Below are 25,225 nucleotides of genomic sequence, written 5' to 3' on the forward strand. Positions count from 1 at the left end.
CTTATCATTTTGAAGAGATAAAGCATTTATGTAATTTCATGTTACTTTTGTTAAAGAAAAAAAAATTTAAAATTGCTTACCATAAGTCTATTGAAAATTTTGCTGGAAAAAAGACCACTGTGAGAGTTCCATGCTTGGCATTAATACCTGCGCTAATGATCTAATTTCTCATTTCTAGGAAATCCTTTTACAGTTATATTTAAAGAGAAAGACAAAAAACCAACATCCTCCGCCTCCCTCCCCAAGAACCACTACAGACATATTCACTTTCCAAGCTCTACCTGGCATTACATTTGCAAAGAGGATTTGCACAGCAGCTACTTCTGCCAGCCCTAACACTTCCTATGCCCAACTGCAAGTGATAACAAGGATCAAGCAAAGTAGGGCAGGCAGTACACTGCCTCAGCTTTCCCTGCAGCAAGCCATTGAACTGTACAAAAATTTAACACTGGTTACACACACCCAGCTTTTTATACGGCTACCGAGAGATTACCTGGTTGTACGCGCCACACGTGCACATCACCCGCAATTAAGACCTCTGTTTCTGAGCTGGAGAACCTGTCTGAACCCACCCCTTTCCAAGCACTACCCAAATGAGAGAGCGCTGTGAGAGAGCGATTTTGCCTTTGGGTAGCTTATTCCCAGGTTCTCACTGAGATTTCCTCGGAATCCTCCTGTAACGAGCCGCTGAAATAACGGAGCCCAGGGCAGCAACTGCAAACTTCTATTTTCCACGAAATAGGTCCAGCAGATTCTCAGACATCCTTCAGCCCCAAAAGGTCGACATAATTATAACTCTCTAAAGCCTTGTTCCCTCCAGGCAACCACTGCCAGACCTTAAGCCTCTTCCCTTACCCTTCCAGCACCGCTATCCTCCTTCTTACTAAGTCTTTTGGCCAGGCAACCCAATTCCTAAAGCCCTGTGCAAGTGCTGGCTGGGACAGCCAGTAATTATGCAGCTCTCCCTGTTGTGATGGCATCGGGCCTGTTGTAAGGGTTATAGATGGGAAACACGGACATCAGGACACGAGGTCCCATCGCTCCTGCAACAAGAGGCTGTATCGGGTTACCCCACGCCAAGCTTCCATCCCTTGGGTAATAATAGGAAATGGAAATTTCAAAGCACAGCCGCTGCTCATTCCAGCCTAAGTGCTCAGGTGTGGCACTCTGGCTGCAAACCAAAAGGGATTCTTTCTTTCCCCCCTCAAGCTTCAGATGCTCGGGAAAAGCTTAAAAATTTGCAGGAAAACCAGTCTTCAAGAAATTCCTGATGAGCTTTCAGACATGTTACAGAAATACTGATATCTCTCACTTCTATTTTGACATGTGCTGAGAGGCTTATGGACAGGAAGCTCTGTGGTTATTTTATACACTCTATTCTCACCATTTCATCTCAGCCAGCTCATTCCAGCTCCAGCACACCTGCATGTAACTGTTTCCAGCATAAATTTATCACTGAAGAAGCAAGCTAGGAAAGCACCCTTGAAATGAAAACCATGAAAAAAGTAGCACATGGAAAATCCAGTCAATAATTTTACAAGAAATACCCTACAAGTTATTTGTGAACTGAACACAGCAGAGGGGAAAAAAAAAAAAGGTATGTCAAAAGCAGGAAATGGGTTTAAAATTGGCTCTGGTGGGAGGGAGGGATGTTGAATCAAGCCTTGTAAGCCTGTCAGTGTGTTTCCCCATAAAATGTCCTTTCTAACAGATTAAAACATCTCTGTGTATTTTCTATAGTTCTCTTCCCCGCTACAAAGAGGGGTAACAGGTCTTGTGCAGCTTCTGCCTGAGCAGCTTCGCTACTCCTGGCTTTGAGAAAGCTACACATCACCTATGGTTGGCTGCAAATTTAAGTGCTGAAGGACAAGGGATGGGATAAGGAGATAATAACCTTTTTCAGCTACTGATTATCAATGACATTAAGAGACATCTGTGGTACGCTGCAAAAAAAAAATTCCAAAATAGCAGAGGTAAATATCCCACATTTTTAACAGTAACCATGTGGTGATTCCTAGATTTGTTCATCTGCTACAGATCATGTTTATGAATTTTACAAATGCGTAGAGGTAGGTGATGCTATATCTGGATATCAAGGCAAGCCTTGGTTAACAGCTGTGACAAACAGGAAGCTTTTCAGGTATGTTCCATTAGGATCTGGATAACCTCACATTTCATTAAAAATACATGTGCAGTCTATCCCTTGTGACAAAGACTAACATGAATTATGGCTAGTCCGTGTGGCCAGGTTTACTCTGCCTGAAGAGGCTGTTGCCAGAGAACAGCGCTTTCATACTGTTGCTCAGACAGACAAACCACCACCATCTCAGCAAAGGCTGGGAGCAGCAGTTAGTCAAAAAGGAGGGTGGGAAAAGAGGCAGGGACTGGGGAAGAGAGATGCAGAAACCCCCCAGACTTTCTTTCTTACAAGTACATTCACTACCTCATAGACAAGAGGCAGGAGAAAGCTTTCTCTTTCTTTCCTACATTTCTAAGGAGCTTATTTCAAAGATAAACTTGAACTGGGACTGAGGACAGTTCGCCAACTGTTCTCTCCCTTCCCCCCAGTTTGCACCAGTTTCTCACTCCAGACTAGTTTATTTTCTCATTGTCAGTCCTTGTTTTGCTATGGTTAGTGCTTCAGCTCCGAGGTTACCACCAGCAGCATGGCTTTCAGAAGCAGCACCTGTATTTAATGTCCCTCTCTCAGACGCAGCTCTGACAGCAGAGACACCTGCACAGAGAAGCAGCATGGAGAGGCCCAGGTCACAGCAGAGGACCGGGTGTGCCTCGTCCTTTCCTTCCCAGAGCAGGCACAGGAGAAGCGGACTGGTAAAAGCAGGAGAGAGCAGTGGCACAGAGTAGAGACAGCCTGCAGGGAGGAGCTGAGCAGGTGACTTTCTGAAAATTAGCTCCTGTACCTGACACGTGTTCTGCTCCTGAGGGAATGCCACTGGCTGCCAAAATAACAGCGTTGTTCAGCTCTCTTGTCCCTAGAGTACCTATGCAGATGATCCTTTTTGAACCACACCAAGGGCAGGAGCCTGAAAACCAGAATTCCAGAGCAGTACTTAAGTTCTGTAAATAAGAACAGGTCTCCTGTAATTGATTTCTTCCTGGACCATAGTGTTAATTTGCATAACACATATAGCTGCAAAAATTAAGCATATGTAATCCAAATTTTGGCTTATTAAAGACCCCACAGAAATGTTTTACAGCACAATTGAAACTGAATGTTCCTGAAAACTTATGGAGTCATCAGTATTAGTTACATTCTGCAGGGAGTTTTATCCTGTTATACAGCACTTGTTCAATTACAAAACTAAATGATGTTAAGTAGCTCTTCTGTAACACTATAGAGACTGTCAAATACTAATGGTGGGAAAAATTACCTTGAAGCTAGCCTTTGTCTACTTGCCTGGGGCTCCTTTAAGAGCTAATCACTTACAGTTTTATACACAGCTTGGGTAATTTATGCTTAAAGGGTCTATTAAAGGCACAGTGCCAATCTAGATTTATAAAACATGAATATGAGGTTTTCCACAAGTCATATAAAGACTTACATAAGCTCTATTAACCATGATTTTAAAGCAGTACCATCTTAAAAACGCAAAAATAGTTTCATTTCATTTTCCCTTCACATAAGCACATCTTACTAAATTGCAAAGCATCAATGCAAACCAGGCACAGGGATATTCGGTATTATTCCCTACTTCTGAATAAACTAATGAAATTCAGTGCTCTTCTGACTGTGACAAAGTGGACTATGGAACAAGACCCTTGAATTTTATTACTGCACATTCAGGCATTGATAAATTGAAATCTCTCCCAGTACAAATCCTGGATTTAGTAAAACTTCATTAACAAGTGTATGTTTACAGATCCCTACTGACAGCTGGGCTATGGAAGGCATCACGAACCTAGTGCACATGTGATTTTTAGGTACCTACCACCATCTAGAGGAAATATATTGTATTGCCTAAAAACCAGCACAAAAAACTTTAGTGCTATTTAAACAAGCAGTTATCGAAGAAAACAGATGGCCCATAATATCTACCAAATTATGTTGCCTTTGCTGTTCCACTCCCAACCACCCCATGGTCTGAAGAGAGAGGCCCCTTTTTAGTTCCAGCAGCTACCACAACTGGGCTTTCATCTCAGATAGGAAAAAAAGAGTGAGATTTCCTCTTTAAATAATAATTAAAAAAAAAAAAATAGCTAACTGAATTGCATTGAACATTATTAGATCACAGTGATAACCTTTTTCCTTGTTTATAAGGCTCCTGGGCTAGTGTCAGCAATAGCTACTCTGACTTCTACTCATGTCCAGCTTGTATAAACATCCCCGTGCCAGGATGCAACGTCCGGTCAGCCGGGCTGGAGAGGAAGCAGACACAGGTCGTGACCCTGCTGCCTGTGCCAGGAGAAGCCCTGTGCTGCCCCACCTGCTCCCACAGCCCATGGGCCCCTGGCACTAACGCCAGAGGGATGGCAGGAATAAGAGCGCCAGTTCCTCCTGCTCTTCAAGTCACAAAGGAGCAGGCTGGCAAAGCAGAAGCGGCACCAGTCTTCAGCTAGTTTATGTGAACCCAGCCATAGACAGCAGATCTAAAGAAACAGATATGGAGAAACACCAAATCCTGCAAAAGTATGTATGTGTCTTTTCTATTTGGTGCACAGCAACAAATTAAAACTTAGACTTTTAAATAATTTAAAAAAAAACCAACCTGCATATTTTTACTATTTGTACTTTCTTTTCTCATCTCTGGTTATTTCTTTGGGCAATGACAGCAGATAATTTGTTTTCATATGCAGGCTGCAGCAGCAGCTCTAAATGCAAACTTTTAGAGGAGCCTGTGACACTTAAAAGCAAACTAAACACAAGTCAAACTCATAGAATAATTTATGTGGAAAAGAAAGAGTAAACAAGTGAAAGTAAACAGAAGAGTTCAAGGGCAGACACTAGGTCAAACTGCAGTGAGTGCATAGATTTTACTACCAAAAAAAATCCGGAAGTGAATATCAGCTATCAAATAGAAGACACTCAAGCCACTCTGTGCCAGCAGAATAGCTACAGGGGCAGTGCTGGTGCAAAGAAAGATACTCTCTACTTCTTATCTGGACCACAGAGCACTCTAGTCCTCTAAAAAAGCGTGCTATTTTTCTGATGGAGTTATTTGAGCAGTCCTACACTGTTCTTCTACCTACTGTGCTTCAAAAACCCAGTAAGGAAAATCCTTGTGCACAGGGACTCTACATTTTCCCTGCCATTTACCTACCAGCTACTCAACTTGAGCTTTTACACAGCACTGAAAGCTCAAGAGCACACAGTTTTGATACCCATGAACGCTTCTTTAGTTGGGGTTTTTTATTCACACCTTCCCCCATCCCAAAAAACAGAGAGACCTGAGCAGACATGGATCCTTTGCCCATGTCAGTACTCAAGGGCAAAAAAATTGTTCTTTGGTAGCTTCAGCTGGATATATCAAGACCCTGTTTGCACAGACCCTTGACTATCCTTTGGACAGGGATCTACACACAGGGATCCACAGGGATCCCAGAACAGGACAGGCCCTAATATCCAAAGAACTGATGTCTGGATTTATATACATACATATATATATATATGTATATGGATCTTTCTACTTCTCAGAGATGTAGAAACCTGTTTATGGCATTTTTCAGACTCTCAAACCATTGGAAGGAGGCACTGATGTGATATTTCACTCTTCTACCAAATGAAGAGTGAAATGAAGAGCTCTAGCAAATGGAGAATGAAGGAATGGAGCAGTATCTTGAGTATAAGATCAACTCAATCAGGAGCAAATTCCTTCATATTCAAATTATGTGTAACACACAAAACATCATATTTTTTTCAAAAACTTTGGAAAAACAGTAAGCAAATTCTCTTTTTAAAGAATTGGGACTTGTAGGAAGTATTGCTCAGCAAGAGGAAATATTGAGGGGTGGGAATGTAGCCATTTCATCCAATTATAAAATCGGAACAATTATCAGCATCACCGAATACCGAAACAACCCAATATGTTTCATCCCTCACCATGAAAAATAATTTAAAAAAAAAAAAAAGCCTGTTCTCTCTGAAATACGAATACGTTGCTTTTATGACTGATTATCTCAGGTTTTACAGCATGACTGCCTGCAAAACCTTCTGATAACAAGCAAAGAAGCAATCACCACTCTGCACACACAACACACCAGGACTAGGGAGAAGATTACAGAAAGGAGTAGAGGAATGGCAGGACAAAGGCAGGAAGAAGAGGGAGAAACAACATTTCTGCTGATATTTCCCACAACCTTTTTCCCAAGCCACACAGCCATTTTCACTCACAGTTGGTCCTTCTTGCCCTGGGAAGCCCAGTCGCTGCTTCCAAGAAGCTGCAGCTTCAAGGGGAGCCAGCAGAGGTTTTGGGGAGCAAAGCAGGGCATGGATGCACATGCCCTGACACTCATGGAGTGGGGAAGGGGCAGTGCATGCCCCCCTCTCACACCTGAGTCTCAACACTACAGCCTTCGAGCAGGCAAAGGCGAACCTCTTCACATCTTGCGAACAACAGCGTGTATCTTATAAACTACAGTGATCAGTGGACTGGGGGGGGAAAAGGCAGACTCCTGTCTGTGTAACAGGCTCCTCACCAACTTGCATCAAGGACATAGGTGAGATGGGGCATGGGGAGGCATCTCACTGGGTTACAATTCTTAGGCTGAACCTGCTACTCGTACGATTCAAGATGGGAACGGTGGCCCTGCATAGGCACCGGGTCATTGCTAGTGGTCACTGACAGGCATCCCCTTCTCCCACATTCCCACTACTCCTGCATCCATCCTCCCCACAGCTTTTCACCCCCAGCCTGCCCAGGAAATGAATTCTCCTGCAGGTTTGCTGTCTGTATGCAAACTATACAGGTTTAAGAGTATCCTATTTCCATTTTGCTCAAATTCATAAGATGTGAATTAGGGCACACAAATGTAAAGTTAATGTCTCAAATTTAAGACTCAGAAGTACCAACTGGCCCATCTAGTGACCTCTATTTCTATGCGGATGATAAAATATGAATGCATGTTAATATGGTCAGAGAGTCCCAAAGCCACTCTGAAAACCCTTTGGAAGAACTGCTCTGTGTTCTTCCAGAGACAGTTTCAATACAAAACTGTTTCAAACATCTCTGTGGGTTCTGAAGACATTTTTACTTTTCCCACTCATAAGTTGTTTCAATAATACATAATTACATTTTACTACCTATATAATCCCAAGCTGAGACAGTATGCACTACTTTACATTCACTGAGACAAAGAAAGAAATTGTCCTCCTCTGCTACTCTCCATCTTGGGAGGGGGAGAAGCAAGGAGGCCTGTATTTTAATGAACATGCTCAGAAGGAAAAAATGAAAACTAAGCAGAAAAACCTCTGCAGATGGCTGTTTAGCCCACACCAATGTATACCTGACTCTGCAGCACACAAAGCTGAGCAGCTTAGAGCAGAATCTCTTTTTCTTTGCCCACTTACCACAAAACAGTGTCATCATCTAAAGCAAAAAGTCCTGGATCCCTGCAGTGTAATTTGTGGGTTTTATGTACACAGACATTTTAACAGAGCCCACAGGATAACTGAATACAATTTACATGGGTTCCAACATTTTTTCAGGATGGCTGAATGGCACCGTCTATCCAAGCAGCACGCTGTGTACGGGTTAGCTTTATGGACTGTAATAATAAACAAGGCATCTGGAGCAGGCAGCATTTGAATTTCAAAACAGAGCAGCTTATTCTTTGCTGTACCTTCCTGATGGCTAGACCTGGGATGGGTATTTTGCAAATGCTAAATGTCACAGACAAATAAGAGGAAGAGAAAAAAATTACCAGCCGTTCCATCTCCTGCTCCCGAAGTCGCTCTTCCCTCTGCCTCCTGTGATAGTCCATGAGGTCTTCCCTTCCTGAAATTGAGCTAATGCTGTTCTTCCGCTCTCGCATGGACATTTGCAGAGAATTTGGTGTCTGTCTGTAAGTTTCCAGATCTGGGTCATCAAGTTCCATGGAACTGGTGGAAAGGTTTCTTCGGACAGAGAATGACCTGTCAAAATCCACTGGGGAGAAAGAACTACTGGGACTTGTTCCTGAGAGTCCAAGTCTATCAAAATCATCGGGGAGATACGGGGAAGAAGGTGCTAAAAGCATCTTTTTAGCAATTCGAGGGCTTGCAGGAACACTAAGAGTTGAACTGACATAGGGATTACTCCCAGAGACAGAGTTTGCATGTGGTAAAACCCCTGAGCTGCAAGAAGAAAAATTCAGGTAATTATCAGCATCGAAAGCATTCTGAGGTAGATCTTTTTCTCCAAGTTTTTTCCTTTTACTATTACCCAGAGAGCTTCTGGGGGGCAAACTTAATGGCACCAGCTGGTTTTCTGTTGATTTATACAGTCTGGGTAGGGAACGGCTGTACATTCCCATATGACTTAGAGATCCACCAGAGTATTTCCTAGGCCGTGAACCCAGAGTTTCCATCATCACATCCTTGTACTTAAGTGGCTTTACGTGTAGGGCCAGACTGTTTTCAGCATTCATTCTCCTGCCTTGCTTTGGGCTGGAAGGCATGCTGGCTGCCCCAGAATTGCTACCAGGTGAGAGCACCAGCTCGTTCCCCGAGCTTCCATTCCACATAGTCAGGAGAGAGCCTGAGATCTTCTTTGACTCCAGCATTCCTGGGAAGTAGATGTTGTCATAAGATTTATTTCTCTGACTGTACTTTGAGTAGTTAAACTTATCCATGTGTCCAAGGGATTTTTCATTTTCTCTGCTGGCATGAATATCAAAATCTGTCCTTCCTGAACTATACCCACTGAGGGATGGAGACATGCCTGATATGGAACCCAAATGTTTTACAGAGATGCTTTTATCTGGAAGATACGGGCTTTCACAGGGGAACTGCTTGCCTCCTTGAATTTTGTTAATAGAGTGTGTATTTTTAACACTGGAGGAAGGATTAGGTTTAATTGGCATAGGTTGTGAAAGGGTTAAATAAGAGCCAGCATAGTCCCCATTTGTTTTAAATTTAAGAGTTGATGAATATTTCTTCGTGTTGACGTTTTCCATAATATCCTGGAGACCATTTTCAAGGGAATTCGCCACAGAACCCTTTCCCAAATTAGCATTTTGTAATTCCATCTGTTTTTGTGAGTGGCTATAGTCTGCCATAATCTTACTGGAATCTGTAAAGAAGACAAAACAAGAAAAAAAAAAATTAGCTAGTAAGTAGCCTCTTGCATGTGCATGCCTGCAAAATAACGTGAACACTTTTTGCAATAATTACTGTGCTTGTAATAAATGTGTCTCAGATCACTAAGCAAAGGAGGAGATGCACAATTTTCCCATCTGCTTCTGCAGAAGATGGGAGACAGAAAAAGAAGCGGTAGAGGCACAAAACCATACCAAAGTCAGCAACACAGTTGGAAAGAGGCTAGACTCTTTCTTTGCTGTCCTATCCATTGCAGGAGTCTGTGGTTCAACCTTTATAATCCTGAGCCTCTTAAGATATCCATGAAGTAAGGAAGAATTGTTGTCCTGATGTTTTACAGCTGAGGAACTGAGGAACAGGGAGAATATGCAAAGCAGACAGCGGAGTAAAGAATCCAACTCAGGTCTCCCAGGGCCAAAGACATAAGATACTGCTCTGGATCACCTCTTCCTTTAATCTGTGCAGCTAGTGCATATGAGCCCTGATATACTAGTGAACTCAATTTAAAGCTCAGGAGTTTGTCACCTTTCTGCTTACTTTGTGGATGGTCCTGCAAAGCTTAATGGGAAAGTACAAAACCAAGGCACGTTTTTCAAGGTGTTTCAGCTCATGCTCTAAAAATACAAAGCTGTAACTACATCTGCAAAGAGCACTTTGGTTAAAAGATAACCTTAAGGAAGTAGAATGCTAGGCTGCATGACTTCATTCAAAACATCAAACCCACATGACTATTAAAAATACGGACGGGGGTGAAAGTTACAGATCCTAATGATTGTTCAGAAATCTAATTTATACTCAGGAAGAGAGCACAGACCAAGAAAGCCTTTGCTGTGGTGGATGTTATTGTTCAACAAAGTGTCAAGCTCTAGTCTACAGTTCTGAGCACCACTTTGCCGAAAGCAAAGAAAGGAATTCAGCTCCTGATGGTGCCAGTTCCTGCAGGAGATAAACAGGAGCCCCAGCAGGCTTACACTTAGACCTCAGCTGATGTAGAAATGACACCATTAACATTTACAGCAGCTTCTGGGATGTGCTAGTCTACACTTTGAACTAATAAAGCACTTCTGAGTGTCAGTTCCTGCAATGCCAGCAAGTGGTGTTTCTGAAAGTAAGGGTCAAATCTGGGATTTACTCTTGGCTCAGTCACATTTCACCTGTGACTTCAGCTTCCTCATGAGAAACTGAATTTCAGCTTGTCACTCGGTGGGAAAATCTAATGTGTAAAGTGCCCTTAAAGTCCTCGGAGGCAATACTTTAGTCCTCTCCCAAGTACCGCTTCAGGCAATTGTATCAACCAAGAGACAGAATTTGGGATTCCTGTCTGCCACCAGAACTCATATGACCTGGTTGCATTGAGAATCACTACGTTCACATCTTGTGGAAGGTGGCAATGCATTCCTCCCAAGGGTCCTGGTCTCCAGGACCTTCCTTGCTAAGAAGGCACAACGCCACGGAATTCACCACTGTCCAGGGCATCACCAGTCCTCTGCTGCACAGGCTTCCTCTGCTCAATCCAGGTGTGCAACAACATGTTCTCCTCGATTAGTAAGAGAAAAAGCCGTAATTTTGGGAACAGGGATAACTATCATTACTTATGGAACTGAATAGGCAGCAGATAAAAGGAGCCACCCTTAGGGGACACAAACACAAAAATCAAAGTAAAATAAAACACCTTCTTGACCACAGTGGACCTGGCTAAGCAGTTGTTAATTACAAGCTCTGGTAGAGGCCAGAAACATTAACTTGCACCTTCAAAACTAAACCTCAAGTCTACCTCTACACAGAATTAAATATTTTTATGCTGGCTGTAAATATGGAATTTGTATTATATTTATAATTTTAACACACTTATGATGATGATACAACTATCTAAGTTGCCTTTGAACCAGTGAATTCAGAGTTCTCCATCACACCATCGCCACTTTGAGCAGTGAAACTGCAGTTTCTTATATTGTGATATTTTACTTGACATTTTTTAGCTATTTTCATAAATTTTGATAACAGCAGTGATGAAGTTCAAATGAACAAAAGGATAAATGTGACCCAAATTCAAAAGAACTCTTGTCAGGACAAGACAACGTCACCTGGAAGAATCAAGTATTCATCATATTAGTGGTGTTTTAAGGAAGAAGAATAAGATGTAGAAGTTATTTAAGAGCCCAGATGTAAAGCACAATGGATATGCCTTTTATACTTAACCTTCCATTGTGGAACAGACCCTAATTTCCATCTCAGTCTCTCTTTCTCCTCCCCTCTTCCAAATCTCTCTTAAAACTGAAATCTGATCTCATATGAAAATTGTATTGTCCAAACCTTAACTAACCCAGCTAAGTTCAAATATTTTTGCATAAATTTCACTGGCTCCTCTATAAATAGCTTGGCAGACACATTAATGGGACATTAATAATTGTTCATTACTCCCTTGCAACAGCAGTAGGGCACATTTAATCCTACAAAGACTGGATGCTTTTGCCAAATAACAAGTTAGCTCATGGAAACTTTCATGCCTGTTCACCACAGCAGTGAAGGGTTCATTGTACTTGAAATCCAAACAAGTACAGTAAGAAAAGGTCATGATACCTTCATGTAGTCAATCCAGTTCAGCTTTTCTCTACTATCCCTTGTGCCAGTTCCTCTGCGTTTTTGTTTCCAGCACCACAGTGCCCGCAATCATACAGTTAAAACCCAACTGGACAACAGCACATGTTTAAATAAACCAAAGCTGCTTCCCACCAACCAGATCTTGTTTGCTTTGTTTATTTCTAGGGTAATGTTTGAGTTGAAACTTGATGAATATGCCAGGCTGTGTTACACATCCTGGCTGATGCTGTCTTTGCATGCAGCTCTAGAGACTAAGGATGGGAGCTTCAGCTCGTGACGTGCCCTGAACCCATCCTGCATCCAGGTCAGCCCCAGCTTTCATGCTCAGCACAAGGGTCCTCTGTTTAGCAAAGTATTTGCTGCCTGGAGCTACAGAAGGAAATTCTTCCTTTTTTTAAATTTTTTTTTGCTTTCCCTCCCCTCCTTCCTTTTCTTCCTTTCCCAAATTGTTTAGCTGGGGGTCACTGATATCTGTTCCAGACAGGCATTAAAGTGATGGGGGAGGGTTGGCTGTCTGCAGCATATCCAGCTGTGGCCTTGTTCTGCCCGGTAAATGGAGTTAGACATGGAATAAGAACAGAGTGCTGATCTTATCCATGTGTCAGGAGAATTAAAGGGCCAAAATCAATTAGAAATTCTGAAAGATCTCAGTGCATTACAAACAAACCTCATTTTAACTGATTACCTGATCCAGCATTCTGGAAGGAGGAGAGGTTACTTCTGTTTGGCATCATATTTCTCTTCTACAGGATGGTTAAAATGACACTAATTTGAGTGAACCAGATAAATTTTGACCTGCAAATAAAGTAAAAAAAGAAAAAAAAACCACGCCGTGTTAAAAAGTGTATTTTGGGAACATTTTTTGAGTGCATAATATAGAACACAACTGGCTTTTCTTATGGTAAAATTTCCACAGACAACTCAAAAAGAAATATGTTAAAAGATATTTGGAAAGGACACTCCATGTTTAATGTGGAGTCTGTGGAAAAAAAAGGTAAAACCTGTCTGCAGTTGGTTTATCAGTTTAAAAGATGTATAATTTGTTTTGATAATCAGCCATTATCTATGTATGACTCTGTCCAAACTCTGTACAGGCTCTGTACTAGTCACAGCTCCTGAGTTTTGTCTGTGATCCTGTGACTTCCTTAAGAAATGACAAACAAGGTTGCACTTTGCTGCTGAAGACTTTATTTTGAAAGCCCATAGCCCAAGTTCAGCCCACGCAACACCAGCATTCTGCAACCATGAATAAACCTATGCAAAACCAGGTATGTCATCCAAAACACAGAAAATGTTTTCTGAGTTTCCAAAGAAGCCAGACTAGGAATGCAAAGGGATTCTTGAAAGCTCATTTAAGATCAAATTAAAAATTGATATGGCTTCAAGAGAGACTTGGCTTAAAAGAAATGCCAAAATTAAATCCCAGCCACTAAAAACTAAATCCAAATAGAAGACTTCTAGTGAGTTGCTCTATTAAAAGGCTTATTTATTTTTTATGCACATCTCTTTTTAAAAGGTTGACAAAAATTTTTTTAAAAATTGCATCAAGTGACAAAATTTATGGCGACCATCTGTAGGTCCTTGGGCTTAGCTCTGGACAAGCCAATAGAAACGTGTCAGGAAAACAAGTGAAGAATGGAGACAGATATCTGGGGCTCTCTAGAGACAAGCCACCTATTTAATTAACTGCAGTCATGACAGCCCCAAGGTTCCAGGTCTGTGGTGCACAGACTTCCTGTGCCATGCTTTTTCATGTTACTCTCCTGGGAGGACAGCCCTGGGAGAAGGGAGCTGGCTACTGATCCTTGCAGAGGGAGGCTCCTTCACTCTGCCTCTGGCTTCTGCCTCACCTGCTCCCTGCAAGCTGCTCTCCCACAGGGGGCCAGTCCCTGTCCTTTCACTGGGTTCCCCCAGGAACCTCCTGTGCTGGCCTCACTTTGCAATGCTTCTTCTTTCTCTGTAGAGGTCATTTCTCAGTCCCAAAGAAAGTTTCAACCCCACTATGCACATTCTACCCCTCACAGCAAGATGCAGCTTCCTCCAAGATACATAACCCACCACTCCCTGAAAATGACACTGCTCTCCAAGGAGCAAGGAGACCCCCCCAGAGCGCTGCAGCTCCTGAGGGGACTCACCCACATGTCCAGCCTCTCCAGCACAACAGGACTGAAATTCTCCAGAGCAGCTGATGGGAAAGAACCCAGGCAGCAGAAAGCTTTTCAACCCAATTTTCATCCTCAACAGGTTATTTTATTGACGTGAAACATTTACCATCCTTTTTACCTCATTTGTCTTCCAACCCATGGACAGACCCCTTCCCTGATTCCTTCCAGCTTGCCTCAGATCCTCCAAACTCAAAGCCTGCATAGCATCCCAGGCACCCAGCTCTGCTGGAGCGGGGCTGTGGACTGCCCATGGATCCCTGGCACAGCTGCAGCTACAGGCAGCCAACCCCAGCAAGAGGTGACAGCGGCTCTCCCACTTGTCTGCAGACCAAGCGCAGAAGGATCAGGACACAAATCCAGTTAATACTGCCACTATGTTGACACCTTGGCATATTGCTTGTGTCATCTCTATTAAAAATACTGCATTTTGTGCCCAGAGGTCCCCAGAAAAGAACCAAAAACTTAACTTTTCAGGCCGTGTTCAACTTGACGTAGAAAACTAGTGACACTCAACATTTCACATCTGTCTGCAACAAAGATGTCACTGTATCATTGAACAGAAAAACCAAACATGGACAACTTGGAATTAAAAGACAGAACAAAGGGTTGTTTAGAAAGACAGGAAGATTCATTGCATTTCCCGTGTCTCTAACATTGCTGCTTTATGGTTAAGAACACCAAAACCCCCATCCTTTCTATTTGTGAGATGACAGCTACCACTTCATCAATGTGACAAACATTAAGGAGAGCACAGCTGAAAGGGAAGGGATTCTATGCAATTAAAAATTCAATCTTTGATTCAATTTGGTGAATACCTGAGTTTGCTAATAACCTTTTTTGAGTTTAAATATTTATATGTTTTCATTTCAGGTTTGATAACTCATTACACATCTCTTTTCCTAGAGGATGAGAGATCAGAGAAGTCATCACTTAGTAATAACTGGATTTAAAGGGGAGAAGAACTTTTTAAAAAGCTTTCCAGTGTAACCAAAACCAAGAAACAATCAATGAATTAATGAGCTAAGGTAACAAACAGCTCAAAATCCACAGTATATGCGGTCTCATGAAATCATATTCTTTCAGATGAGGTTATGCAGGGCCTCCAGCAAGGCTGACTCTCGTTACAGAGCACATGCACGCTCTGCCTTGTCTGGAACGAAGCAAAATTATTTCATCTGGGATTTATAAAGTCATCTGAAGTGAATGTATACAGCATTACCAATCATGTTTCATCTCTACAGTGCCCAGGCCAAATTAAGTTTTGTTTCACTAACGACCAGAAGAAACAGTGATTCACAACTCAAGCAGTGAGTCAAACAAAGGATTCCAATTTTAAGATATTATAACACTGGGTGGCTTTACAGTAAGAACTCCTTTCCTTTGTGCAGTGGTTTAATCCCAGCTGGCAACTCAGCCCCCCCAGCTGCTTGCTAACCCCCACCCAGGATGGGGGAGAGAATTATAAAAGAGGGAAAACATATACTAAATTAATGACAGTTTGATAGATAAAGCAAAAGTCATGCACAAAGCAAAGCAAAATAAGGAATTAATCCCCTGGGAAAGCAGGGTTCCATCACTCCAAATGTTTCACCCCCTTTTTCCTTCTTCTCCCAGCTTTATATGCTGATTATGATGCCATATGATGTGGGATATCCCTTGGGTTGGCTGTCCCAGCTGTGTCCCCTCCGAACTTCTCATGCCCCCCCAGCCTTCTCACTGGTGTGGCATAAGAAGGTGCAGTCCTTGACTCAACAGAAACACTACATAGCAACAACTAAACAACATCAGTGTGTTATCAACACTATTCTCCTACTAAATCCAAAACACAATGCAGTAACAGCTACCAGGAAGAAATGAACTGTATCCCGGTCAAAACCAGGACACTTCAGTGCAGGAGCCAAAAGCTGCAGCTCAGCCAAGCCACAAGTACACTACCTGTGTACACAGCACTTCCCAGCATTTCATCCACAGATTTAGGGTGAACTTTTCCTAGCACATAAGCTTCTCACCTCTTCTTTATTTCTGCCTGGGCTGATACCCACCTCGCGTCAGCAGAGCCTGCTCTGGCACCCACTTTTCTCTTATGTTACAAATCAAGTGGGTTGCAGTGCCTCAGGCATCGCTAAGGCACTTCTCTGACTGAAAATAAACAGTCAGTTTTAAACAAAGCTCTCAAACTTGGCCATCCATCTTTTAAGGCTTTTCTGCTCTTCATTGTTTTTTGATTTTCAGTTTCTCAGTGAATATTAACAGTGAACTCCCTGCAGCTCCTGGCACCTCTACTATCTCTGACATTTCTCTTCAGAAACTCCTACAGCAGTGCATTGCCACTCTTGGAAAACAGACGAAACCCCAACTGATGGAGGGTGAACACAAAAGCCCATCACTGGCACCGTCTGCACATCATTAGAGTTTCATTTGTTCTGCAACAAGATCCTCAAATGATTAGAGTCTGTTTCAACTACTCCAATAAAACACACACTGTTTTGGAAACAAGAAAGCCTCTTGAATTTTCACACTCTGAACAAAATTTGGTGAATGAGTGCTGATGGGTTCAGTGCCTGGAGATTTCTTTTCCCACAGTATAGCATGCCTACGTTCATAAACAGACTGTTCCATTACCAAGCTGATTTACCTTTTTCCTGCATAATCTGAGGACAATGTACTTATACCTGATTAAATCAAACCTGTTCTAATTCCTGACTTACTCTGCTTATTTACAAACAAAAGTCTTGATAGGCTCAATCTGATGGCAAAGTAAAACTCACTGGAATCTACTGTTTACCTCCAAAACACTTACGTGGAAATCCATCTTTCCCGAAGTCCACTGCCAAACTAAAACAATATATTCACAGAAAGGCACCTGCATAATTTGGTGGAGATTCTGTAGCCACGAATGGACACATCCTTAAGAGACAGCAAAGCCATCTTTGCCAAAACCTGGACAACTCAGCAAGGCTGTGATCTAAAGGTTGCCTTAAACATCCTTCTTAATTTCCTCCTCCTCCTCCCCCACAACATAATACACTAGACCCCAAGCTACAGCTAATTTCCTGCCAGCATAGCCCTGAAACCTGCTCAGTCCCTGTCTTTTCAAGATATAAATCTTGCAACACATAGGTCCCTGCATGCAAGTGAGCACCAGGTCTGGTTACAGGCAAAGGGTGTTTTAGTTCCTAAAACTCACAGCTTGGCACCCTCAGCAACACTAAATAAATTAAAAATCAAGTATCTGTGAATCAGATTTGACTAAGTTGCTCCCTTGCAATCCTGCAGGTTTCCGATGTGGAAAAGGGAGTGGCAGAGGAAGTTGCTCTTATGGCTTACCTCTTCCTCTGAGAAATTATCACACTGGATATTGGAGAAGGAAAAGAAATAAAACAGTGCAACAGAAAACACCCTAAATAGCATTATCCCCCTCACAAACCACATATATTTTACTGTAATAACCCACTGACTACTCCAAAAATGGCACTTAAATATGACATTTTTAATTGCTCTGTCTTACTGTTAAAACATGATTCTCTCCTATTTGATAAGGATTGATGTTGTAGGTATTGTCACATCAATTGCTCTGTCCAGTAGATGGACATAATCATTTTAATCAGGTCACGACAGCTGACAATTTCAAATGCGCATCAAAAATGAAAACATTCATTACCATGTAAACACTACAGTTGGGTGACTATAAACTGAGGGTCGAGCCGCAAATAGTAAGAGACACAAATAAAAATGCCAGGGAAAAATGTTGGAGCTTTGTAACTTTTGTGCCATAGCAGCTACTCTTACCTGAAACTGAAACTGTTACAGCACTCATTTCAATGAATCTAAACTAATTCCTATGCATTTGGTAATACAAGAGACTAGACCACCTACTCAAACATTACTTTAGTAAACATCACCGCCTCCTCCCTATCTTACAGTCACACAAACCACCGTCTCATCTGGAGTAGCTCATTGAGATAAGTTGAAGGAAGAAGGAGAGTTAATGCTTTTCTGCTCAAACAAAAGCCACAGACAAGTAGAAACATAGTAAAAGAGATTTCTGTTAAAACAATGAACTCCTTTCATCATGCAGCAAAACACGGTTGACAGAGGACAAGCCAAACTCCAGTCATACTCATCTTTTCTATTTCGGTACCTTTCTGGTAGTTAAGCTCAAGAGTCAGTTATCTGACCCAATGACTGTATCATCTCATGACAGTAGTGACAAGCTCCCTGGTATCATTCTGACACTATTTCATTAACTCCTTTCCTATTGGAAATTTGAGTACACTCAAAAGATTTGCAAACTGAAACTTTAAAGTTTCACACAGAGATGGCAAATAGAAAGCTCTGGTGGTGGGCTGTGACTGTTTACTGTGCAGACTAAGAAAACCCAAACCAAACAACAGAGCTGGTGTAGAAATAAATACACTTAAATACTCTACGCCAATATAACTCACTCCTGAAACCCAAGAAATACAGACTTTCTTCATCTAAAATTTCAGGAAGGGGATTGAGTGCAAAACAGTTGTATCCAAATTCATATTCTACAGGAGCAGAAATTCTCACTGTACAAGAGCAGAAAGACCTTAAACAGAAGTTTCTCTGTTCCCATCCTACTTGACATGACAAACTTGCCCCAGGACTACCCTGACAAATTCAATGAGAGCAGGTAGGTAAGGCCCAGAAAATCTAAGCAGATAGAAAAACTAATCAGAACAGCTTCAAAGATCATCCACTCTTTTTTCTTTTTCTTGGATGTCCTTACCATTTTTCCCCCTCTATTGCGTTTTCCCAGTCTCAGGCAACCTTTGCCCATGATCTGCTTTCCTCTGTGCTGGTTTCTTTCACTGCCACTTTCGCCTGTCACTTCCTTCCGTTAATCAGTTCTCTCCAGTGCCCACTCCTTCTGACAGCTTCTGTCTCTCCTGTTTCGCTCGTCCATTTCTCCTCAATTTGTCTTCTTCCTGGGATGCTTGCCCCATATTTCCAAATGTCCCCTCTAGCTCTTTAACGCTTCTTCATTTCCCAGCACTCTCAGGGCAGCAAGCATGCCCCCAGACTAAATGCTCCTCATCACACTTGCTTGGCACACCACACTATGACAGTGACAGCTCAAGTGGCACCGGCTGTGGCTGCTGTGCTACCAAGCCATGGGTCTGCCTGCACCAACACGGGGCAGCATTTACCGGCAGGCGCCAAGACTGCATTCCCTTGGGCAAGGAACAGAGATGCTATACCTGCAGTTACACCAAATACTATAATAAAGGAAGTTAAATCAAATGATTCACTTAAAAACTGATTCCACCTGCATGAGACCTGAGTAAGAAAAAACCCAAACTTGGTCATATTTATACAGTTTACTCTACACTGCAGTCTCTGGAGGACCTTCTTTCTACAGGGAAAAACTCCCCCTGGATTTCTGTAGCATCTTGGATATGCTCCACCAGTCTAAACAAATGCTAAATGAACAGCACCTCTAAAACAAATCCTAAATGAACAGCACCTGCTCAAAACACTCAGAACATCATTTTATAGCTGCTTGTTTAATTCAGTGGGAAATACTGTTTGCCTTGCTGGCAGTTATTACACACCAGAATTAACTGTTCATTTTAACAAATTAAAATGGAAAGAATACACTACATGTGCAGTGAACACAGCATTAATCCCTTCATTAACAATCACCAGCACTTGCCCACACCCACTTTGATTATTTCATCTTTTCTCTGGATCTTCAAGTGGAAAAGACAAAAAAGATCTTCCCATTTAAACGTGTTCAGTCCTTCTGATCCAGCTCCAGCCTCAAGATGGATCTGCAACCTTTAGCTCACCTAATCTCCACTTCCTATCTAAACTCAAAATACTTCAAATTTTTCATGATGAGCTTTGTTCCTTCTCCACAGTAGTCAACTGATGCCTTTGACTACTTCCAAGGATCCGGTTGATAATTGTATCTGATAAGTATAGACAGTAACTGATATGGAAGAAAATGACCACTCTTCCTGTCCTGGCTGATGGCAAAGATTTCCATATCCTCAGTAAAAACAGAGACACACTAATGAGTCGATTTAGCATTTGTCAAAATAGAAACAAAATAAATTGCTGGTGTAGAAAAGGAGCTGTGTAGAATGAACTATATAGAAATGGTAGAATGTTACTGCTTGACAGCCCTAAAAGTATCTCTTTTTCTGTAACCCTCTTAGTTCAGACTACCCCTCCTCATGACAGCAAAGGTAGGCACTCTCCCATCTTCTGATCACTTAATCTCCTTTCTTTCCTACACTGCTTCCTTCTGCGGTGGGAAAGCAAGCCCATCCTCATCCTTTGCAATTCCACTTTATCATACCTTACTTCCTCCCATCTCTCATCCTTTCCCACGTTAACAACTTGTCTTTGAGGACATTATCCATGAGAATATAAAGAATGCAAAACCGAAAAAGTTCACTAAGCAAGAAAACTTGCAAAAAAGGCTGCTCTTGTATCCCTCTTCCTCCAAAAGAGAGGGAAGGTGTGGCACAAAAAAGAAATATTCACCATGTTCTGACTGGCAACATGTTCACTCAGATGCCCTGAAGATGCAGACACAGAGGATTCGGGAACGTGCAGAGTCAAGGCACAGAGACAAGATGACAGGCTGACAAGATGAGCATTTGGGGGAAAAGGAACTGGTGACAAAAGCCATGTGTGTGAAATCAAGAAAGCACTCAGTGGCAGGAGCAGAAAGCCCATCTCTTGAGTCTTTATGTAAGCGCAGACTGTCTATTTACACTTCTGCACACGGGTAAATTCCTCGGGCAGCTTTGGGGCAGGAGGAGAAGGAGCGGGGACCGTAGTTCCCAGCCCGTTCCTCCCTTTGCTCGTGGGCAGCAGGTATCTTCCCGAGAAAGCTTTGATCCCCAAGCTGAACTCACCACCGAGCGCGGGGCTCCGGGCGCCGCCGAATGCCACCCAGCTGCTGACAGGGCTACACGAGGGAGGACTTAGGAGCTCTAAATCTGTCAGGGGAGACCGAGCCCAAACCCCCGATTTCCGTCTGCAAGCCGATCCGCCGTAACGCCGGGTTCCTGTTGCTAAACTCCAGCGATGCCGAGACGGCATCCATCGCCGGCTCAGCCCCGGGAACCCATCCCCGCCGGGCACGGCAGCCCTCGCACAGCCGCAGGAGCCTTTACAAGCCACCAGCCGAACAAAGGATCGTGGACAAAGAGCCTTGTCCCACGTCTTGCCCTCCACCAGGTAGATTATTGACGACGGAAAACCAAACCAAGCAAAGCCAAGCCCCGCCGTTCCTTCCTTGCTTCCTCGGACCTCGGACGGATGTCCCCGCCGCCCCCGGGGCAGAGGCTTTGTTCGCCAGCGGGGACGCGGCAGAACCGGGGGGGAACACCCGGACAAAGACGGAGAAGCGACGAAAGGGACAGGGAGGGAGCCCCGTCCCTTTCAGCTGCGGGGTCCCTGCCGAGCCGGGGGGCAAGGGGGGAACCCCACCCCCCCCACCCGTCAGATGTGGGAGGGGGCCGGAGGCGGGGGAGTGAATGGGGGGAGTGGTGGCACAAACTCCCTTGAAAGTAGCCCAAAAACCGGGGACGGCTGCGAGCAGCTGAGCCGGTGTCAGCCCAGGCTCTGCGTGCCCGAGAGAGACCCTCTTCCCATCCCCGCGGCCGGGAGGGCTTCACCCACCCCTCGGGACGGCGCTTCCCCCGCACTCACCGCCGCCTCCCGCCGCCGCTCCCCGCGCATCCCGGTCCCCGCCGCCCGCCCGGCTGCTGGAGCGCCGCCGCCCCCGGGAGCCGCCCCCCGCCGCAGCGCCCGCCCCCCGGCGGGGCCGGGGCACCCCCGCGGGCAGAATGGTTCGCTCCCCTCAGGCCGGGGTCGCGGGAGCGGGGCGGGCGAAGGGCAGCCGGGATGGGGGGGAAGGGAGGGAGCAGGGGGTGGACGGGCGAGAACGGGGAAACGGGCACAGGGATATCCCCGGAGGGGCCGCCGTGGAGCTCTTCACGATCCATAAATATGAGTCGCCAGGCAATTTCCTGCCCGCGAGATTAGCTGAGCAAACAGGGCGGCGCTGGCAGGGCGCGGGCCCCGTTTTCCGTGCCTGGGGCTGGGGCTGCGCTTTACCTGCGCCCGCCCTCCACCTCATCTTCCTCCTCCTCCTCCTCATCCCCGGGGAAGCCGTGTTTCAGAGGGGGCTGCCCTCTGCCCTCCCGATCCCGGAGTGGAGCCGGGTTGCCTCCGTGCCCTGGTTGGGGCGCCCCTGGCACTCACCCAGCCCGGGGTCACACCTGCTGTTGCCTCTGCCTGGGGTGTCCTGAGATTCAAGATTTTCTCTTACCTGAGAAAAGTACGCCCATGGAAGTATGTGTGTATATATAGATACTCTCGTGTGTATGCAAAAGACCCCCGTCCATCCCCGCGCATCACCGAAGGATGCAGCTGCCACCCCCAGCATTTTGCTGTTCCCAAAGCAGGGAACGGGCTGGTGAGCCCGGCCGGCCCTTGCTGGAGGGGTTTTCACACCAAAGCAATCCTACAAACCAGCACCAGATCGGCAAAACTTTCGCCAGAGCAGCGCGTCTCGCCCGTCCCATGTTCGGCAAGCGGCTGGAGGTGCCAGCCCGGACCCTGCAGGGATCCTGGCTCAGGAGGCTGCTCAGGGACAGAAGCAGCCAGGCCACTGGCGGGGTTGGAGCTGTTACATTGGGAAAAAAAGGGGACATAGCCTTCCGGGAGGGGTCGTCCCACGCCCGGGATCACTGGGTGCTGGCAGCCCAGGGCGTATAACCAACCTTCGCTTTCCGAGCGCCTGTGCAGTGTCAGCTTGGTACGGCAAACCCCGGCGGTGAGAGATGCGAGCCAGCCTGGAGGACTCAGGGCAGTGAGCCAGAGTATCCTGCATAGAGATCTTGTTTCGTGCTGTGTGGCCTCGTCACTCTACCTTTCCCCGTTTGTTTCCCAAAGAGGAAATTCGGGAATAGCAGCACTTACCTGCTGTGCAGGGGTCCTGCGCGATGGGTCGAAGCTCACCCAGCACTCGGCCAGGTAAACCGTGACTGCTGACTGTTCCCATGTGCCACGAGGAAATGGAGTTTGCTGTGATACACTTCCTGCCTTACATATTCCAGGGGATATTTTACTTGGCTAGAACTGGTACTTTACTACAATATAAACTTTGTAATAACTCATTAATGTCTGGAATCTGTATAGTGACACCCAGAATACTAGAGAATATTGAACAAAAGACTGCCCCTGCCTTGGTGTCTATTGTAGTTTACATATAAAAAGACAAACTTTGAGACTAATTACTCTAAAAGGCCGGAACCTAGATGGTCTCTTCTGTGATGCCTCCACAAGCATCCCAGTGCTTCATTTTCCACTAGGATTGAACCTGGCTCTTCTCTGTTCACTGAACAAGCAAGGAGAAGTACACGTACTTAAAAAATAAAGGCAATATGCGTGTAATAAATGCAGAGTTAAGTTAAGGACATGCTTAAAGTTAGTAGAACAGAAAATTACTTTTAATCCTGCCACAGCCAGAACCACAAGCAGCCAGCTTTCCCTTCATCTCACATGATCTTCCTTTTCCTTTTAAGTGGGAAAAAATGTAAGTAATAGTCTGCAAAAATCTCCCCAGGGGGAAGTGAAGCCTAGCAGTATGGAAAGCTGCAACTTTGCTCTTGCGGTCAAAGCGTTACTCTGAAGGACTTGTGATGTGCCAGCTAAAACGTTCCTTCACTTAGTTCCTACCCAGTAGGTGAGGAGGCAGCAAAGCTAGGTAAGGCAGACCATATGTTTCTCCTGATAACCTGTATGCTGGGAAAACTTTGTCTAAATCAGTGTCATCTGTTTCTTTTCAGCAAAAGAAATAAAAATAAAGAATAGGTCTTACTTCTAAAATAATAATAAGTACTGAAAACCAGCCATAGCTGAGGCTCTAAAATAACTTGGTAAGTTGTAATGTTTAACAGGCAAGAGTCTGGCAATTTAAAACAACAAAAAAAACCCCTGTGTTGGACATTTTATGAGTGGGAAATGCTTAAAAATTAGGAAACAAGTGAAACTCCATAAACTAAAGAGCTGAAAACTCTTGTTGGAACAAAAGAAGCCATGCTACTATTAAAGAAAGTCAGGAAAAAGTATATGGAAACTTGCACAAGAGCTACAAGTCATAGATGGGTTCAACAGTCCACTAGCTAACATTAACAGTTTTCATAGCAATTGTACTGCTGCATCAACTGTACTGCATATCATAGAGGCTTTTAGAATTCTCCACCCCTCAGTATGCAAGCGTGCCCAATAAAAGTTTAGTTTCCATGGTAATTCATGTAAGTAGAAATCAGATGTTGGAATGTTTGCAAAAAGCATGCTTTAATCAGGAGCATTGAAAACGGTAATAAAACACCATTTTGTTACCATACTTCAATGCCATGCTTTTATAGGATAGAAGGAGAGATCGCTTCAGAACTGAAGTAATCTCTGAGCAGGCACCTGCAATCACAACCTCTGTGTTACCTGGTCCCTTACCTTTACGGATTTTATCCACATCAGGTGTGGTGGGCATGACTGCATTTCTGTCAAATGAGCCAGAGCCCACAGCTGGGAGTTGGTTCAGGCTTTATGTTACCTTCAGGAGGAGAGGCGATTCCCAGCCTGACAAAATCGGTTAAGATAAAGCTTCCCATTGATGACTAGATGCTGTTACACCCATCCTTTTCTTTGGTGGCAAAACTGGTCTGGTGTCTTCCATTTTGTGCCTTAACTACTTATTTGGATTCACAATCTATGATTTGTGACATGCTTTGGTGGGGTGGTGCAATTATTTACAAAAACCAGATCAAGAAAAGGATTCCAGGTGAAACCTCTTCCTTCCCAACACCTCTACCTCTTCTGAAAAAAGTCGAAAAAGTACTTGCATTAGAGTGATTGATGAGATGAGAAACAAATAGATCTGAGCAGTTGTGTTTGAGACTGAACCTCTGTTTCTTGAACAAGCATCACCAACACATCAATTAAGTTGCACCCTTTTTGAACAAACCTGTCACAACAAATGAAGTCGTAAGGATTCAGTGCTTTCCAGCATTTTGAAACACTTGTTTATAGCTTGAAAATAGTAACAATGGTTACAACCAGAACTTTGGGTGAAACTTCAAAGCAAGCAGTGATTCCTCTGCTGTAACTTCCTCAAAGACATTTTGAGGCAGCATAGCAGGCTGGATTCTAGGTT

The 25,225-nt window shown here is 44.0% G+C and overlaps 1 protein-coding gene across 12 annotated transcripts in view; it reads right to left on the reverse strand.

Annotated features, from left to right (window-relative positions):
- PHLDB2 (pleckstrin homology like domain family B member 2) overlaps positions 1-23,069 on the reverse strand; it is a 65,770-nt gene extending 42,701 nt beyond the window's left edge. For 3 of the 12 annotated variants that reach the window (XM_048293713.1, XM_048293709.1, XM_048293705.1), the window contains exons 1-3: positions 20,916-21,472; positions 12,540-12,649; positions 7,879-9,227 (exon numbers count right to left, since the gene is read on the reverse strand). In XM_048293713.1, the coding sequence (XP_048149670.1) occupies positions 7,879-9,227; positions 12,540-12,588 (1,398 nt within the window). In that variant the 5' untranslated portion in view covers positions 12,589-12,649; positions 20,916-21,472. Of the gene's footprint in view, positions 1-7,878; positions 9,228-12,539; positions 12,650-14,486; positions 14,547-20,915; positions 21,474-21,714; positions 21,756-22,989 lie in introns of those variants that run through there. The other 9 variants (XM_048293712.1, XM_048293711.1, XM_048293710.1 and 6 more) reach the window with 6 other exon arrangements.
- Between the last annotated feature and the right edge of the window lie 2,156 nt (positions 23,070-25,225).

The sequence above is a fragment of the Corvus hawaiiensis genome, chromosome 2 (assembly GCF_020740725.1).
Source record: "Corvus hawaiiensis isolate bCorHaw1 chromosome 2, bCorHaw1.pri.cur, whole genome shotgun sequence".
NCBI classification, from domain to species: domain Eukaryota; kingdom Metazoa; phylum Chordata; class Aves; order Passeriformes; family Corvidae; genus Corvus; species Corvus hawaiiensis.